Source organism: Ursus arctos, unplaced genomic scaffold, assembly GCF_023065955.2.
Source record: "Ursus arctos isolate Adak ecotype North America unplaced genomic scaffold, UrsArc2.0 scaffold_34, whole genome shotgun sequence".
Lineage (NCBI taxonomy): Eukaryota > Metazoa > Chordata > Mammalia > Carnivora > Ursidae > Ursus > Ursus arctos.
This window is the reverse complement of record NW_026623030.1, coordinates 14,475,901-14,493,398: the sequence shown is the minus strand read 5'-3', so window position 1 is coordinate 14,493,398 and position 17,498 is coordinate 14,475,901. Positions and strand designations below refer to the sequence as shown.

The window sequence follows — 17,498 nt, the reverse complement described above, 5'->3', positions numbered from 1 at the left end:
GGAACCGAAAACACCAACCTTGAGGGTAAGCGGAGGTGTCCTGGAATCAAGCACACAGGTTGGGTTACCCAGTCCTGTAAAGTAAGGGAGCTCCTAGAGCTGCCAGAGAGAGGCAGGGCGGCTCTGTAGAGAGCTCAGCTGCCTGTGAGCAAAGAACAACAGGCTTATGGGCATAAGAAAACATGCCAAGCAAATTATTTGGCATCATGGGTCCTCTTTAAAACCTGGGCTAATACTGCATAGACCATTTTAAAGTTCATTAGAGATATGAGGGAAGTTACCGTAAAACTATGGATTTCATGATCAGAAAGCAAAACAGTGGAAGTTAACGTTTCCTTGCTCAACCACGCCTAAATATGCAATAGTTCATGGAGACACTGTATTTCCTAACTTAACAATTTATAAAGTGAAAACCTCATCACTACAGACAAGTAATTCCATACACTTCTGGTCTGAGAATAAACAAAAGCTAGGAATCCAAGATGAGGTAGAACCTAGTCAAAATAAAATTCGGCTCGAAAGAAAAAGCTGAAAAGCAAAATAACTACGGATGTAAGTGCAAATATAGGAAACCAAAACAAATAATTCAATTTCAAATCAGAGAGTAATCAGTTGCCTAACTCCCTGTACTCAGCGAATGACACTGGGGATTTCTCCCCTAGGACCTTCTGTGATGACGACGAACTCCAGAGCTACCCCTTTCAGTCCAAGCTCTGCAGTGGCTTACACACAAGCTTCAGAATAAAAACCACCCGCCCTGAAGTAGAGATGAAAACCAGAAAAATACTGTAATTTTTTTTAAAGGTAAATGTCTTGGGCTCCACGGCAGAGGCAGTTCCCACCTTGCAGCAGTTGTAAACAAGCGGGAGTATGGGAGTACAGACCCACTTCAGTAGACTGTAGCATTTACTCATGACTTACAGCTCAGCCAGAAAAGAAACTCTAGTCACTGGTCCTCTAAGAAAGCTAACATGTGCTCCATCACTCACCCTCCCAGCTCAGCCTCCCCTGGACTCAACTCAGGTCCCACCCTAACAAGTACAGATATTCAACTTGGCTGCAGAAAATTTGCTACATATGGTTATAAAGGAGGCTTCTGGACAAATCAGGACTGTAGATATTTGTCCATTAAACCTTGGGTCTATTTCAGAGTAATGTGTGTTCGGAAACCTTTTCTTCGCTGCTTTCCCAGACTTAGGTTATGATGTTTACACAGTGAGGGCTTTCGCTAGCAGCACTTGCCTGTGTGCTTAGCACAGACTCACGCTCCAGAAAACCAGCAAAGAGTTAAACGTTCTTTGCACTTGACTCAGTGGCTTCCCTTCACCACACACTCCCAGATCCCACCATTCTCCGAGCCACCAAGCAGCCAATCAAAGCAAAGGAAGGAAATTATCCTGGCCAGCTGACAGCCCCAGAGCTCTGATGGCCATATATGGTAAAAACCACTGTCAGAGCCCTGTCAGGCCTACAAGCCGGCTGCTGTGGACATATCAGTGAACTGCAGCAGCAGGAGAAGCCAGCCAAGGAAATGTACAAAGGACAGGCGGCCTGCTCATCTCCAGGGGAGGAGGATGGGGAGGGGAGGGTGGAAGCCGTCATCTGCCAGGGCACACTCTGACTCACAGCCACTCACTGTAATCAAAAATAGCCCCAGGGTACATTGTGAGGTTCCTTCTGCCAGGACTTTGTGCTCCATTGTTAACTGGGGGTGAGCAGGGTATGCCCCCTAAAAGCCCCCATAGCAGGACTGTGGAAAACAGTCACTGGGAGAAAATGAAAGGGCCCTTCTGTGGCACTTCATGTGGTAATGAGGCCGTGCAGTGCTCCTGCGGCTGGCAGCTCGTGACATAATTTGGAAGTCATTGTTCTGCACCTGGTGCCGTCCCCCTGCATCCTCCACCCCCACCCCCGCCTTGCAGCCTTTCACCGCCCATACAATTGACAGTTTAAGGTGCTCAGCGCATCAGACAGCCTCTATTTCAGGAGGCAGTGAATGGGCATCCCGTGACACATCAGGACACTGGCAATGAATAAAATTCCCTGCCCGTAACACCAAAGCGACCATGTGCCAAACGCCCACATCTGTACAAAGGGCTACTGGCACCGCTCCCCTTGTCCAAGCTGAAGCACTGCTATTTGTGGGAATGAAAACTGCCTGTCAGCAGTGTACAGTAAGGGGGAGATGCAGCCAATGCAAATCCAGCAGGTGCTGGCAGGGACGGGGGGTCACAGAGAAAAGCGCCATCGGGAGACTGCCACTCCTTTTGAACTAGCCCATGAAAGACGGCACTTATCAGCACGGTGCCTGGCGCTTAAAGGAAGCCCTCCATAATGTGAAGTGCTGCGATTTCATCTCTGTGGCTGTCTCCTCGAGGCAGGGTATAGACCCAGTACTTTCCAAACCTAAAGACAATTCTCCCAGCTGACAGAACCAAAGCCCTGACAAGCTAGTGTTTTTGTTATTAAGCCTTCTAATGCCAGAGAAAGAAAGAATGCAAAGGATTAAGTATCAATTAGACCCACAGTTTCTATACACCCCCCACCAAAAAAATCTTTCACTCAGTAGGGGGAGAAATGTTATTCAAAAATATACATGTACAAATCAAATAAAGGCTCAGAGGTCCAGGTTCTCATCCATGAAAGACCCCATACAGCTCTGGGTAATCACTCAGTCTGAGCTTCAATTCCCGCACCTGCAGAAACAACTAGAACAGCAACCCCACCCATGCAACAGCTAAGACCATTTATGAAGGGGACCCTCCAAGCACATTCTGAGGTCATTTTGGAGTCGTATTTTTATGAAGATGACATGAAGGCATTGCCTTTTCCCCTGAAGAAGACGTAGGAAAAATGCTATGTGGATCCAGTTACGACAATAATCCTAAAATAGAGAACAGTGCTGCTTATTTTCTGGTTCTTCTCCATATAATGATCAAGGAAAACACTAATTTTGCACCATTTACACTGGAAGTGATGGGACCAAAAGGACAAAGGAAATGCTTTTTCTACCAAAAAGCTATCCTTTACCTCCTCTTAATCTCTCCAATCAAACATCCAATTTCACCAGTCTCACTGAACGCCCACCTCCACACCCAGAGATCCTGGAATATGAGAGGGGAATGGGGCTCCCACTTCGTTCTCTGTCCTGCTGGGAATTGAGCACCTCTTCAAACTCATCAGCTTAGCGAATTGGCTGGGCTCCTCTTCTGTTTCATCCCTAGCTCCTACACACAGGAGAAACCCGAATTCCAACAGGACCTTTTCTATGATGTCTTCCTTGACTTATGAGCCTCAGTTGGAACTCAACTCTCATTAAGGTGTCTGAGAACTTTATATATACACAAACTTTCCCATCAGAGAGATCGAGGTCAACTGTTACCAAAGCTTTTTAAGAGCAAGAACCCAACACAGGTCCTGGCACAGAGTACTCAAATGTCTAAGGAATGAGTATGTGAATGAATGAATATGACTTTTTTATTTTTTTTTTATTTTTATTTTTAAAGATTTTATTTATTTATTTGACAGAGATAGAGACAGCCAGCGAGAGAGGGAACACAAGCAGGGGGAGTGGGAGAGGAAGAAGCAGGCTCATGGCGGAGGAGCCTGATGTGGGACTCGATCCCAGAACGCTGGGATCACGCCCTGAGCTGAAGGCAGACGCTTTAACCGCTGTGCCACCCAGGCGCCCCTGAATATGACTTTTTTAAAGTACTGTTTTAGACTTCACTAAAGCTTAAAGAACAATTAGCTCTTTATATATGCTCTGATAATATTAGTGATAATATTTTTTAAAAATAACCTTTACATGTAATAAATTCATTGCAAACATTTTGAAAAAAGTATAGGTAATTATAAAGTAGAAAATAAAAATCACCTTCAATCCCACCATCAATGTTAACATTCCAGACTTTTCCCCAAAAACCAATAACATAATTTGAAATTATACATAGGACAGTGGCTATGACCTCACAACACATTTTTTAGGTTCTATGAGAGTATCACGGAACAAAGGATCACCAAATTTTGCCACGTAACTTCCTCTTGCTACTGCACAGAACCCCTCAATTATCCATTTAAGATTTATTTAAGAATATTACCTGTGTAGACAGTTTAAGAGATATGTGGAAAGAGTGCCCAAAACTCCCAGAAGGCCTTTTAGGTCACTGTAAGTATCTCATCTATTCATGCATTGTGTGACTTACATGATGAATCAAGTGCTATATCCTCAGAATACATGAATCACTTATCAATTGCTGCTTAATAAGTTACACTAAAACTTAGCTGCTTAAGACAGTAAACATTTATTGTCTCAGAGTTTGAGGGTCAGGAGTTCAAAAGCACCTTATCTGGGTGGTTCTAGCCCAGGGTTCTCATGAGTCATGTGTCAGCCGGGGCTGCAGGATCCACTTTCAAGACAGGTCACTCACAGGGTTGGTCAGCTGATGCGGACTATCAGCAGGAGGGCCTGTGGACCTCTCCACAGAACTGCTCGAGTCTCCTCAAAACATGCTGCTTCCCAAAGAGACAAAGCGGAAGCCAACATGCTTTTAGTACCTAGCCTCAGAAGTCACATGCCATCAACTCCACCATATCCCAGTGGTTACATAGTTCAGCCCAATTTAATGCGGGAGGAAACCACACTAGAGCATGGATACAAGGAGGTGAGATCACTGGAGGCCATCCTGGAGGTCTACCACACAAACAGCCATCGGGTTTGCATCCTCCATCCGAGTGAATGTCAAGAGATCAAGAGACTATAATTGCAATCATTCTTCCCTTATCTGTTCAGTGGCTAAGAAAATAATTATAGTACATTGTGATGATGCAGGATGTGGTACCAGCACATGGACAAGCAGCTAAGGGAACCCAAAGGACGATTTTCACTGACTCAGTGAATCAGAGATTACGTTTGAATTGGATACTGAACAGTAAGAAGAGGTACTTAGAATTCTGACTGAAATGAATCAAGATAATCTTCCTCAATAAGTAATACAGAATAACACTCTAAAGCAGCCCTTGTCAACCCAGGTTCTATAAGAAAATTAAGTCCAAGTGCTCTAAGGCAGCAAATTCATGTAATGAATTAATTTCCCTCCTATACATCTAGAAGGAATAGCATGTCCCATCCTTGAGAGAACTAAGAAAATATTTACTGAAATGATTTTCTGTAGGACTGAATTCTTTCACAAAACCCTAGTTGAGAAAGACTACCAGATGAGCTGAAAAGATAGTTCACAGACATAAATAAAGCCGTGTCACAAATTCCTACACACAGTTCCTAAAACAAATGGGAGAAACATAACCGTGTGCAAGAAAGTACTGCACAGCTATACCAGAGAAGCTAGAAGGAGAGGGGATAGTTACCCAAAAGGGTAAGAGGCCTGGCTACACCCAGCCCACCCTGGCCCAGAGCAGAGCTGCCTAAGAGGCAATTACTGGGAGGATGAAATCAGCCATCACTCCAGTAACCCAAAGTAAGAACAGTGAAGGGAGGAAGGGAGAAAGCAATTAGGGAAGACAGGAGCCCTCCAATTTGCATGCTCCACCTAAGTGAATGTTAAGAGATCAAGAGCATAGAATTCTAACCAACTCCCCCCCACACGCTTGTTTTAAGTTAGGATTTACATGTTCACCGTGATCTGAAGCTTTAATGTGTATGTGCACGCACACACATGCACCTTCCCTCAAACACCGGTGTGTATGAGCACCACGGTTCAGGACAGGACTGGGAATGCCTCACCCCACATCACCAGTGCAGCTACTCCACACAGGAGAGGCTTGTTCATGCCCACATGGTACAGTACACAGGGAGCTCAAACCTGTATGCTGATACAAGGCAGCTTGTGTCACTGTGGGGGGAAAAATCCCTACAGCCAAAACCACAAAGCCAACTTCTGTTCTGCAAGACTGCTATTATTCATCCTCTGAAAGACCAAATAGTAAGAAAATGTATTAAGCCACACCCTGAAAGTCATGACAGCACAGCATGCCACAGCCTGATGGGAGCATTACAAAAGAGATCCTGAACCACGTGTGCTAACCTAAATCACCCCACCTCAGGGCTCAGTACCTTCTGTAGTCCTCTAGCAGTGACCTCCTACAATCCCACTTTCTCTAATAAAACCTTCTTAACGAAAACCTCATAAACCATACACTTAAAATAAATAGACATTCATTCCTAAGCTTGCCTCTTGCTACGTATGTGTTTTAATGTACCTGCCCTAACACTGTATCTATTTTAAGTCCACAGAGATCACGATTTTCCCAGAATCTAACCACAAACCTCACGAAGTAGCAATAATAAGCCCTATTTACTGTGGACACTAACTAGCTTTGAAGATAAACTCATGGAAGGCCATGTTTTCAAAAAGGAACCTTTGCGGAAGAGTCACAATACATCTCAAGATTGATACATGCATATTCAGTATTAATATGTACAGAGAGCCCCAAAAGCGTCTCCAAAACTCACCTGCCTGTCTATAACCAGGAAAAAAGGGGGTGGGGAGCATTAATAGAAGTCTCTGAGATGGCTATTAAAAACCATGCCCATCTCCTACAATTCATGTTTAGAGTAATCCCAGACTGCTAACAACACATACTGGAGCCCAGTACACATCTGGAGCATCATTTCTTGCCATTTCAAGCATCACTTCATATTATATTTAAGAATTTGGTTTTTCTTAGCTTTGAACAAAAGCAGCACCTTATTATAAAACTATCTCAGAGATGTCAAGAGACTGAAGTTGTAGGAAGGACAGAGTGACATATCCATGTCCTACTGCAAGTCTGTAGCTGAGCCAGGACTGAACCACCCCCAGCTCCCCAATTCCCAGACCTGTGTTCTTCCTCTATGCCACACTGGCCCTAAGGGCTAAAATACAGACACTTTAATACACAAAGTCCCACACAGTACATGTGAACCCATCAATTACAAAGGTCATTAACACCAAGTACTGACCTTATTTCCAATGGCTGGGCTTAGTTTATGCCAATGTCACCTCCTCCAAAACAAATTAGTATTTAAGGACCAAAGCCACACAGACCATATTACAGTCTGGGAAAATGACCCTTGAGGTTCTTCCAAAAACTAACACTTCTTCCAAACACAGCACTTTTTAAAGAACTTATTCTACCTTAATTCCTATACAACTGGTAAAAGAACAAAATACTAATGCAAGTGAAAACCAGATCATAAGATCCAGTTGGCTTAGAAACTGCATACAGGTCTCCCTTAAATGATATAAATGAAACTCAAAGCTTCCTGTGGTTTGTAGAAGCAAAGATGGATTCACAGAGCCTTTTGTGAATGTGGAACTTGAAGAGAACTACCTGAACTCAGAGGAAGATAAACCATTCAAAAAGTTTACTTTGGGGCTTAATTGGCTTGTTCCATTTCTTTGAAGCCAAATAAGTAAATAAATCAGTCTTAAATCTATCTCTCAGTCTATAAAAGAGAGAATAAAAACTCAAACTCCGAAACACATCATGGTACTCCGGTGCCTGATCTTGGTTGACAAACTGAGGTGTCCTCTCGGGTGGCCATTACAGAACCCACCACATGCAACTGACATTAAAGTCAAACTCCCACTCTAGAATCAGGTAAGCAGTTACAATACTGTAATGTATTATCTGCTGCTAAACAGCAATTTTCTCCACAGAAATAAAAGTATCTGAGTAGAAAATAAAAATTCAACTTAACAAAAAGAGTCCCCTTTAAGATATAATCAACAACTCTGCCAGTAAGAAGGTATGTTTGGAAACACTTAACAAATTTGTTCCCTAAAGGCATCCATCTACTATTTCTATAGTGAGATGGTCCTATTGTATAATATCACAGCAATCTGGCCACTGAAGTAAAAATCAGATGTTAAAATAAGTCAGTCATGACATCTGAGAGAAAGTAAAGTACAAGGGAATTGGAAGTTTTCCCACTGAGAATTTTCCCAAGGCAAAAACATCGAAATATAATGGGAAACAATACTTTGACAGAAATTCACTCTACTATAACCACTTTCAGAATCACACAGTCCATTATGATGAGATGTACCCGTAATATACATGGCTCAGACTCACAGAGACCCAATGTTCTCAGCAGAGTGGAAACAGCTGTAATGTGACCCAACACCTGCATCCTCACCGGTACCGAGCCCTTATCATTAGAGCTCAGGACTCACCCAAACTTATTTTCCTCTTAGAAGCCAACTAGAAAAGGATGCTTTCCAGGCTCACTTTCTCTCTTCACACCCACCTCCCGACCCCCACTTATCTGCAATCCTGGGATCTCCTGTTAAAGCAAGTACTGAGTTTCATCTACAATATTCAAGAACAGTCAGAAATTCACAAATCTCCTATCTTCTCCCCCATACTGGAGCGGGCTCCCTGGAAGGATAAAGTCAGGAGACGGGGAAGCCCAGTAAGGTTGAAGGTCACGTGTAACAACTTTCAGTAAAGATCCTTTATTTCTACCACTTATTTGCACTGCTAGATTCTATGCTAAACCTAGTCTTGTCCAGACTTGAAACCTGCATTGGTTGGGAGACATTTTCTTAAGGTCTCATCCCATTTACCATTCAAAAAACCAAAAAGTCTCAGTCTTCATGACTTCACAGGAGAAGGAGGAGAAGGAAAACAAAGGAGAAGGAGAAGAAGAGGAAGATTAATTTAAAAATTTCTGCTCGGGGTGCCTGGGTGGCTCAGTCAGTTGAGCACTGGACTCTTGATTTTGGCTCAGGTCATGATCTCAGGGTTGTGTGATCGAGCCCCATGACGGGCTCTACGCTGGGTGTGTAGTTTGCTTGAGAATCTCTCCTCCTCCTCCCTCTGCTCTTCCCCCTGCTTGAACACACGTTCGCTCTCAAATAAAATCTTTAAAAAAAATTTTCCGCTCCTTTTAAAAATTGCACTCTTTGAAAAAACTTGTGAAAAGTGGATGATTACTAACCAAATCATAAAATGCCTGTGCCCGCCCATGCTCACAGCATCATTACAATAATCTCTTCATCCAGGGGCCCCTGGGTGCCTCAGCCGTTAAGCGTCTGCCTTTGGGTCAAGTCATGATCCCAGGGTCCTGGGATCGAGCCCCGCATCAGGCTCCCTGCTCGGCGGGAAACCTGCTTCTCCCTCTCACACTCCCCTTGCTTGTGTTCCCTCTCTCGCTGTCTCTGTCAAATAAATAAATAAAATCTTAAAAAAAAAAAAACAAAAAACTCTTCATTCAGTGAAGGCACACCCAGAACAGAGTTTACCATTTTGTTTAATGATTCTGTTAGAGAAAAACTGATGTGGTTAGTGAAATGTGTGGAGTAAACCTCCGTTACATCAGAGTATAATGGTCTCCACAATCACAATTCTTAGTGAACTATCAATCCCCAAAGTTAATCTATTATGAAATAAATCGAGATTACCAGAGGGTGTCTAAGAGAACAGAAAAGTCAGATTACTTACCTTGTGCAAAGGGAGCACAAGGAATGCTCCTCCCCCACTCGCTTCTATGATAATGGCAACGAATCTGGGATTGACAGCGCAAAAGGAACTATCCCAGGTCACTCGAGAAACCCGGATGTCATCGTAACACTGGTCATTTTTCACTGCTTGTCCAAATACATGCCGAAACTTGCTCTGTCGTACCACTCGCCTCATTGTGTCTGTGGAAGAGCAAAAAGTACATTAAAATCCAAGCAGGAAAAAAAAAATCAGAATATGGCATTTTGTCTGCTCTCCTAAAAAGTAGCCAAATGGCAAACCCAAATTCCCTTTAGCAGCACATAACCCGAGAAAACAAAATGCGTCAGGGAAAGAATTACAAAGAAATGAAAAATTCCTAATTCAAGATCCAGAAACAGCTCATCAGTTTTAATTTCAAGAGAAAGATCAAGGCAAAGAATGAAGGAAAATTAGCCTTTCAGGGCTGAGTGGGAATTGAAAGATAATTCACTCCAACCTTCTCCTTTCATAGATAAGGAAAATCCAAAGTAAAGTTATCTGGTGAATTTGAAGCTAAAGCAAATCCCCCCAAACGTTATATTACTGTGGCTTTTTCCTCAGTCTGCCAAGGTAATTTTTCAGTTTTTAAGCATTTTCCCCAGACATCGGCTCTTGCTGAGGACTGTGTCTGCTTATGAGTGTTTCCTTAAGACCAGCTACGTGTAGTGGCAAATTCAAGAGACATAAGCAACCATCCTTGTCTTCAAAAGCCTTCCAACATAGGAATAATATCAGAGAAACTTAGAACAAGACTTCTGGTGCTAAGTGCTAACAGGAGTCTGACTAAGGCAGCAGACAGGTCAAAAGCTAGGTCTTAGAAAAGAATAGCAAAGATTTAAATAGAAAGCAATGTGATAAAAGTGTTATTTAGGATGACAAGAGGTCTAACAGTAGTATATTGGACATATCAGATGGGAAGAAGCTATAAGCAAGGTGCTGGCTGAACTGTGGCAGTAAACCAGCCTGAGAAAGTTCCAGAATGATTATAGCAGTAGCAGTCAGACAGAGGAAAGGAAAAACTCAGGGGGGAAATGAAACCAGGATGAGTTTTCATGTCAGAGCTGACCATTCACCACAGCCACTTCCCAAGTGACCAGGGGACCTGGGTAAGGGGAAGTGACACCAAGCCGGTGTTCCTGGGCTTCCTCATGGGTCACTTCAGACTCCAAAGTACTCCAGACTAGGTATCCCAGGGACATGTGCACTGAAAGCTTCATGCTTTGGAATCACCAGGCCTCATCTGATCCAGGTTTCCTACACCGCAGCCAATATAGTTTTCCTGTCTGCTAATATGCAGGACATTCTGTTCATATTGGCTAGGATAGAAGGGGCCTGGAGAAAACAGAAGGGGAAATGGAACATGGTCAAACCTGACAACTCAGCTGAAAACCAGTACTCCTGATCACCATGCACAGAGGAAGGTGAACACCTGTCTACTCATGCCAAATGGGACACATGGTGGGCTGCTGCTAATTCCTTCCCTCTGATTCTCTTCCTCATGGCTCTGGGCCCACTGCTAAATGCAGAGGGAGATCATTTACACTTGCCAGAGCCTCCTTCTACACTTCCAAGGCATGTGCAAAAGTGGCCTCTTTCCAAGCCTGGGGCATGTGGCTGGGCTGAGGCAACAAACGCTTGGCAGGCAGCTGAGCACCCGTGTTCCCCAGCCCAGCTGTTGCCAGACCTTTCCAGCTGACTACCAGGACCATATACTTAGAGTATTTGGTAGAGGAGATGGCAAATGATTCGCTTCTACTTGGCCAGAGTCGGTCATTTGTGAAACAGCCTGAGTATTTCTCAAGTATGAATAGATAAGCCAGCTTCCGTGGGGTAGTGAAAACCAAAAGAAAATCACATCCATACAAAAGTCAATGTACAGCCAGCTGGTCTCTGGATCCATTTCCCTATACAACCATCTGTACAAGTTAGCAAAACTGGAATCCCCACTGGTATCTTCCAGCAAGTGTTTCTAAGGTAAGTTAACGGAGTAGAAAGGAAGGACTGCACCATATGTCAAAGAGTTATTATTGTTCATGTATGAATTTTTTACCGATTCAAAACATAAAAATCCCAATAGAAAGTTATACAAAGGACATGAAGAGGGGCGCCTGGGTGGCACAGCGGTTAAGCGTCTGCCTTCAGCTCAGGGTGTGATCCCAGCGTTATGGGATCGAGCCCCGCATCAGGCTCCTCCACTGTGAGCCTGCTTCTTCCTCTCCCACTCCCCCTGCTTGTGTTCCCTCTCTCGCTGGCTGTCTCTCTCTCTGTCAAATAAATAAATAAAAGCTTTAAAAAAAAAAAAAAGACATGAAGAGGTAATCTACAAAAGAAATACAAATGACATTTATCTCCACTCCTTCCTGAAATCCTAATAAAATGCCAAAAAAGGAATAAAAGTAGATAACACCGAAGCACAAGAGAAAGAACACTGGAAAAAAGCCTACGAAAGAGCAAATGTGGGGATGCCTGGCTGGCTCAGTGGGTGGACAGTGCGACTCTTAATCTTGGGGTTGTAAAAGTTCAAGCCTCACATTGGGTGTACAGATTTCTTTAAAAAAACAAAATCTTAAAAAAAAAAAAAAAGTAAACGTGACAAGAAAATCTGAAAGACAGAAAGCGATCATGCACACATAACTGACGGAAGTGTGAATGTTCTCCACTCAGCTGAGTGCCTCAGGAGGAAAGGCTCAGAAAAGGATGCCTGCCAAGGCCCATCGTGAAACCCCAGAGCACTCAGAAGAAAAGCTGTGTATCTCTAAAGACAGGGATGTGGAAAACAGGCTGCAGAGAAAACTGACTGAAAGCCTAAATTAAGAGCAGCTAGACACTCAGATACCCTCCTCCAGTGCTGCACGGTGAGGGCACTGCCCCACGCCAGCCTCAGCAGAAGCCAGGCTGCAGGCCCTGGATAAGACATCACCAAGCACAGGCGCGCACAGGTATGAGAAGGTACCACTGACAACCTGTTTCTGTACAGTGGAGCCTTGAGCCCTTGTTCTGGGGCTCCCAGAACACCAGCTGCCAAGACTAGCTACCACCCGCCCCACTGTGCAGGAGATGAGAGCTAACCTCCCTCTGTGAGCTCCACCACTCAACCAGCCCCTCCACCCACACAAGGCATCAGGTCAGCTTTTTGGGCCTCCTTTGAAATGTGAATGAATGTTTGAGGAGGGCCTTTAACTTAAAAAATAGAGACAATTTTCCCTCTTTACTCAAATAGACCAGATACCATCTAATCTCAGCAACAATATGAATATGAATATAAACATGTAAAGTGCTTTGAATGTCCTCATTGAAACGCATTATGTAAATCTGCTGGCTGACGTCCATACTAAAATACCTTTAAAAGTCATTTCTATATTACGCATAGTGACAACTTACTTTCATCCTAACCACATGGAGTCAGAATGATATGCAGGTTCTTTTGCTACAACCATGGAGAAGAGTGTTAGCCACATAGCAGAGTAAGTGAGAAAAGACAGTACTTCCAGAGCACTGTGCTGACTGAAGCCAGATATGTCCAAGTGGAACGTGACATATGTGAGCCCATTTACACAAGGTTGAACCTGACCTGGGCTCAGCCGTCCACATGTGGCACAGCTGCTTTTGCTGCACACAATAGAGAAGAGCAATTTAGAGGGCAGGCTCCACAGTCGGACAGCCTTGTGAGTAAGAAGCACAGCTGTATCATTTACTTCCTGGCAAGGTTCAATAGGGCAAGTCAGTGTCAGATTCTCTACCTGAAAATGGGTACAATACATATGAAATTGAAGTTATTATTAAATGAGCACTTGGTGTGGGGATTGCGGTTAGAGACACATAACTATGCAGTAAATGTCAGCTATTGTTATCCGAGAACTTAACAGAAGTCATTTGGATTAAGATCCCAGTTTTGTCACTTACTAGCGAATTACTTATTAACCTTTCCGAGCTTCGGTTTCCTCTTCTATAAAATGAATGGACTGATACCTATAATAATTAAAAACATCATCTGACAAAGCCTAAGTCCAGATGGTTTCACCACCGAAGCCTATCAAACATTTAAGGAATTAACACCAATTCTTCACAAAGAACAATTCCTGCAAAGAACAGAAGAGGAGAGAATACCTCCAAACTAATTTTGAGGCCAGTATTATAGAAAGATATCACAAGAAAACTACATCAGTATTTCTTATGAATACAGATGCAAAAATCCTCAACAAAATACTAGCAGACCAAATCTAGCAACCTACAAAAAGAGTGGGGCTTGTCAGGAACGCAAGGTAGGGTCAACATCTGAAAATCAAATCATGTAACATATCAATCAAATAAAAACAAACATCATACGATCATCTCACACAGATAAAGCATTTGACAAAATCCAAGACTTTCATATGATAAAAACACTCAACAAAGTAGGAATACAAAGGAACTTCCTCAAACTGATTAAAACAACAAAACAAAACAAAAGCCCCACAGCTAACACAATATTCAATGATGAAAGATGCTTTCTCTCCAAGATCCAGAACCAGACAAGGATGTATACTCTTGCCATTTCTATTCAGCAATGTGCTAAAGGTTCTAGCCAGCGCAATCAGACAAGAAAATGAAATAAAAGGCATTCAGATCGGAAAGGAAGAAGTGAAACTATCTCTGAACATAGATGACATGATCTTACATAGAGAAAATCCTAAGAAATCTACTTAAAAACTATCAGAATAAGTTCAGCAAGGTTGCAGGATAAGAGATCAATACACGAGAATCGACTGTATTTCTACACACTCTAATAATCTGAAAATGAAATTAAGAAAACAACTCCATTCACAGCAGTACCAGAAAGAATAAAATAGGAATAAACCTAACCAAGAAGGTGAAAGATTTGTACACTAAAAATGACAAGACACTGCTAAAAGAAATTAAAGAAGACCACAATTAAATGGAAAGACATCCTGTGTTGATGGATCAGAAGACTTAACATTAAGATAACAATATTCCAGGGAGCCTGGCTGGCTCACTTGGTAGAGCATGGGACACCTGATCTCAAAGTTGTGAGTTCAAGCCCCCACAGTGGGCATGGAGCCTACTTTAAAAAAAAAAAAAAAAAAAAAAGCAACACTCCACAAACTGATCTACAGATTTAATGTAATCCCTATCAGAATCTCAGCTGACTTTATAGAAATTAACAGATTCTAAAATTCAGATGGAATTGCAAGGGAACCAAAAATAACCAAAACAACCTTAAAAAAGAACAAATTAGGAAGACCCATACTTTCTGATTGCAAAACTTACTACAAAGCAATGAAAATCAAGACAGTGTGGTACAAGAACAAGGACGGACATGTACATCAATGGAACGAAATCCAAAGTCCAGAAATAAATTCATACATCTTTGGTCAAGTGATTTTCAACAAGGATGCCAAAACCATTCAATGGGGAAAGAACAGTCTTCAACAGAAGGTGCTGGGACCACTGAACAGCCACATACAAAAGAAGTTGGATCCTGACCTTCACCATATAAAATAATAAATTCAAAACAGATCAAAGACGTAACTGTAAAAGAATTAAAACTATGAAACTCTTGAAAGAAAACACAGAAGTAAATCTTCATGACCTTCAATCTGACAAAGGATTCTTAAATATGACACCAACAAAAGCACAAGCAACAAAATAAAAAGTAGATAAACTCGATTTTATCAAAGTTAAAAACCTCTGTGCTTCAAAAGATACCATCAAGAAAGTGAAGACAATCCACCAGAATGGAAGAAATTTTTTGCAAATCATGTATCTGATAAGGCACCTGTGTCTAGATTATATATGAATTCCTACAATTCAATAATAGACAAATAATCCAATTTAAACGGAATCAAAGAACTTGAATAGATATTTTTCCAAAGAAGATATACAAATGTAGGGGCGCCTGGGTGGCTCAGTCGTTAAGCATCTGCCTTCGGCTCAGGGCGTGATCCCGGGGTGCGGGGATCGAGCCCCACATCAGGCTCCTCCGCTGGGAGCCTGCTTCTTCCTTTCCTGCTCCCCCTGCTTGTGTTCCCTCTCTCGCTGGCTGTCTCTCTCTCTCTCTGTCAAATAAATAAATAAAATCTTGAAAAATAAATAAATAAATGTCCAATAAGCACATGAAAAGATACTGGACATCATTAGTCATTATGGAAATGTAAATCACAACCACAAAGAAATACCACTTCATGATCACTAAGATGGCTAGAATCAAAAAGTCGGAGAATAACAGGTGTTGATGAGGTCGCAGAGAAATCAGAACCCTCATACACTACTAGCGGAGTATCAAATGGCAGAGCTATTCTGGAAAGCAGTCTCACAGTTTTTTAAGTGATTAAACAGTTACCATATGACCCACAAATCCACTCCCAGAAATACACCCCAAAGAACTGAAAACAGGTATTCAAACAAATATTTGTTATGTGAATGTTCTTGGCAGCATATTCACAATAGCCAAAGGGAAGGAACAACCCATAGGTTGGATACTCATTAAATGAATGGGAAAACAAAATGTGGCATACTCATACAATGAAATATTATTCAGCCATAAAAAGGAATGAAGTAGTAATACACACTACAACTTGGAGGAACCTTGAAAATATTATGGTGAGTAAATCACAAAATTCTACATATTATGATTCCATTCATAGGAAAGTCCAGAACAGGCAAATTGACAGATAAAGAAAGTAAATTAGTGATTGTTTGGAGGGGGATGGGGAAGGGAGATGACAACAGGGGAATAAAAGGTTACAGCTAACAAGTACAGGGTTTCTTTCTGAAGTGATGAAAATGTTCTAAAATCAACTGGTGATAGCTGCATGTATTTATCAATATGTATACTAAAAACCATTGAACTGTATGCTTTAAATGGGCGAAAAGTATGGTGTGTGAATTACAGTTGACCCTTGAACAACATGGGTTTCAACTGCATGGGTACACTTGCAGATTTTTTTAAAATAAATATAGTACAGGACTGTAAGTGTATTTCCTCTTCCTTATGATTTTCTTAGTAACACTTTCTTTTCTCTAGCTTACTCTACTGTAAGAATACAGAATATATCATATAACATACAAAATATGTGTTGACTGCTTATGCTATCAGTAAAGCTTCCAGTCAACAGTAGGCTATTAGTAGTTAAGTTTTTGGGAAGTCAGAAGTTATATACAGATTTTTGACTGAGCAAGGGATCAGTGCCCCTAACCTCCATGTTGTTCAAGGATCAACTGTGTATCTCAACAAAGCTGTTTTTTAAAATATCCGCAAAGTACCTAGCATAGACTCTGAAGCATAGTAAGCACTGCTCGATAAATGTTAGCAATCATTATTGAAGAGTCCCATTATAGGTTTCCCTGCCTGAGGGGAAAAGGGCCAATCAATCCCCTACTGATTATGGTCCAAGAGTGTAACTTTCACATAAGAGAACTAGCATCAGTTATCATGGACCCTTTACAAAATTTTATGTTCTCCTACCTTAGTACAGTATTTATTACACTTCAATTTCCCCCCAAAGGAAAAAATAAGATCTATCTCAACTTCTCAACTCCCCTGCATTATCAAATGGCATTAGTGTTTCACTGTTTTTTTAAATGCTAAGCTATGAATTTCCAAATTAAGATGTCATTATCAGCCAATCTTAGTTCTTCTATTAAATAATCTTACCCTAAACTATACAGTTAAAGTATCCCCTAAAACTAAAACACTTTATAAAGAAATCTAATTTTCAATTAAATTAAAAAGAATAAATGAAAAAATCCTAAACTAATACAACAGACAAAGTCCAAGGAGGTACTAAGGATAATTCTAAATTTCTTGCCAGAGTTCAACCTTGAAGAAGTTGCTTGCTCTTTTGGTCTTTCAAGTACAAATTCTTAAAAATGCGTAGGGCCTTTTCTTTGCAGTTGTAGGATCATCAACAGCAGTAGAGCGAGAAGATGCAGCAATAAGTCATTCATTAAGCAAATCAAAGAAAGAAATGTTTACAAATTTCAAAATAAATTGACTTCAGATGTGAGAAAAT

At 41.7% G+C, this 17,498-nt stretch overlaps 1 protein-coding gene across 1 annotated transcript in view; it reads right to left on the bottom strand.

The window, feature by feature from the left end:
• The window catches only part of CORO1C (coronin 1C), a 74,366-nt gene that overhangs the window by 37,309 nt on the left and 19,559 nt on the right, over positions 1 to 17,498 (bottom strand). The window contains exon 2 of the mRNA XM_026515052.3: positions 9,448 to 9,647. Coding sequence (XP_026370837.1) covers positions 9,448 to 9,642 — 195 coding nt within the window. The 5' untranslated portion in view covers positions 9,643 to 9,647. The remainder of the gene's footprint in view (positions 1 to 9,447; positions 9,648 to 17,498) is intronic.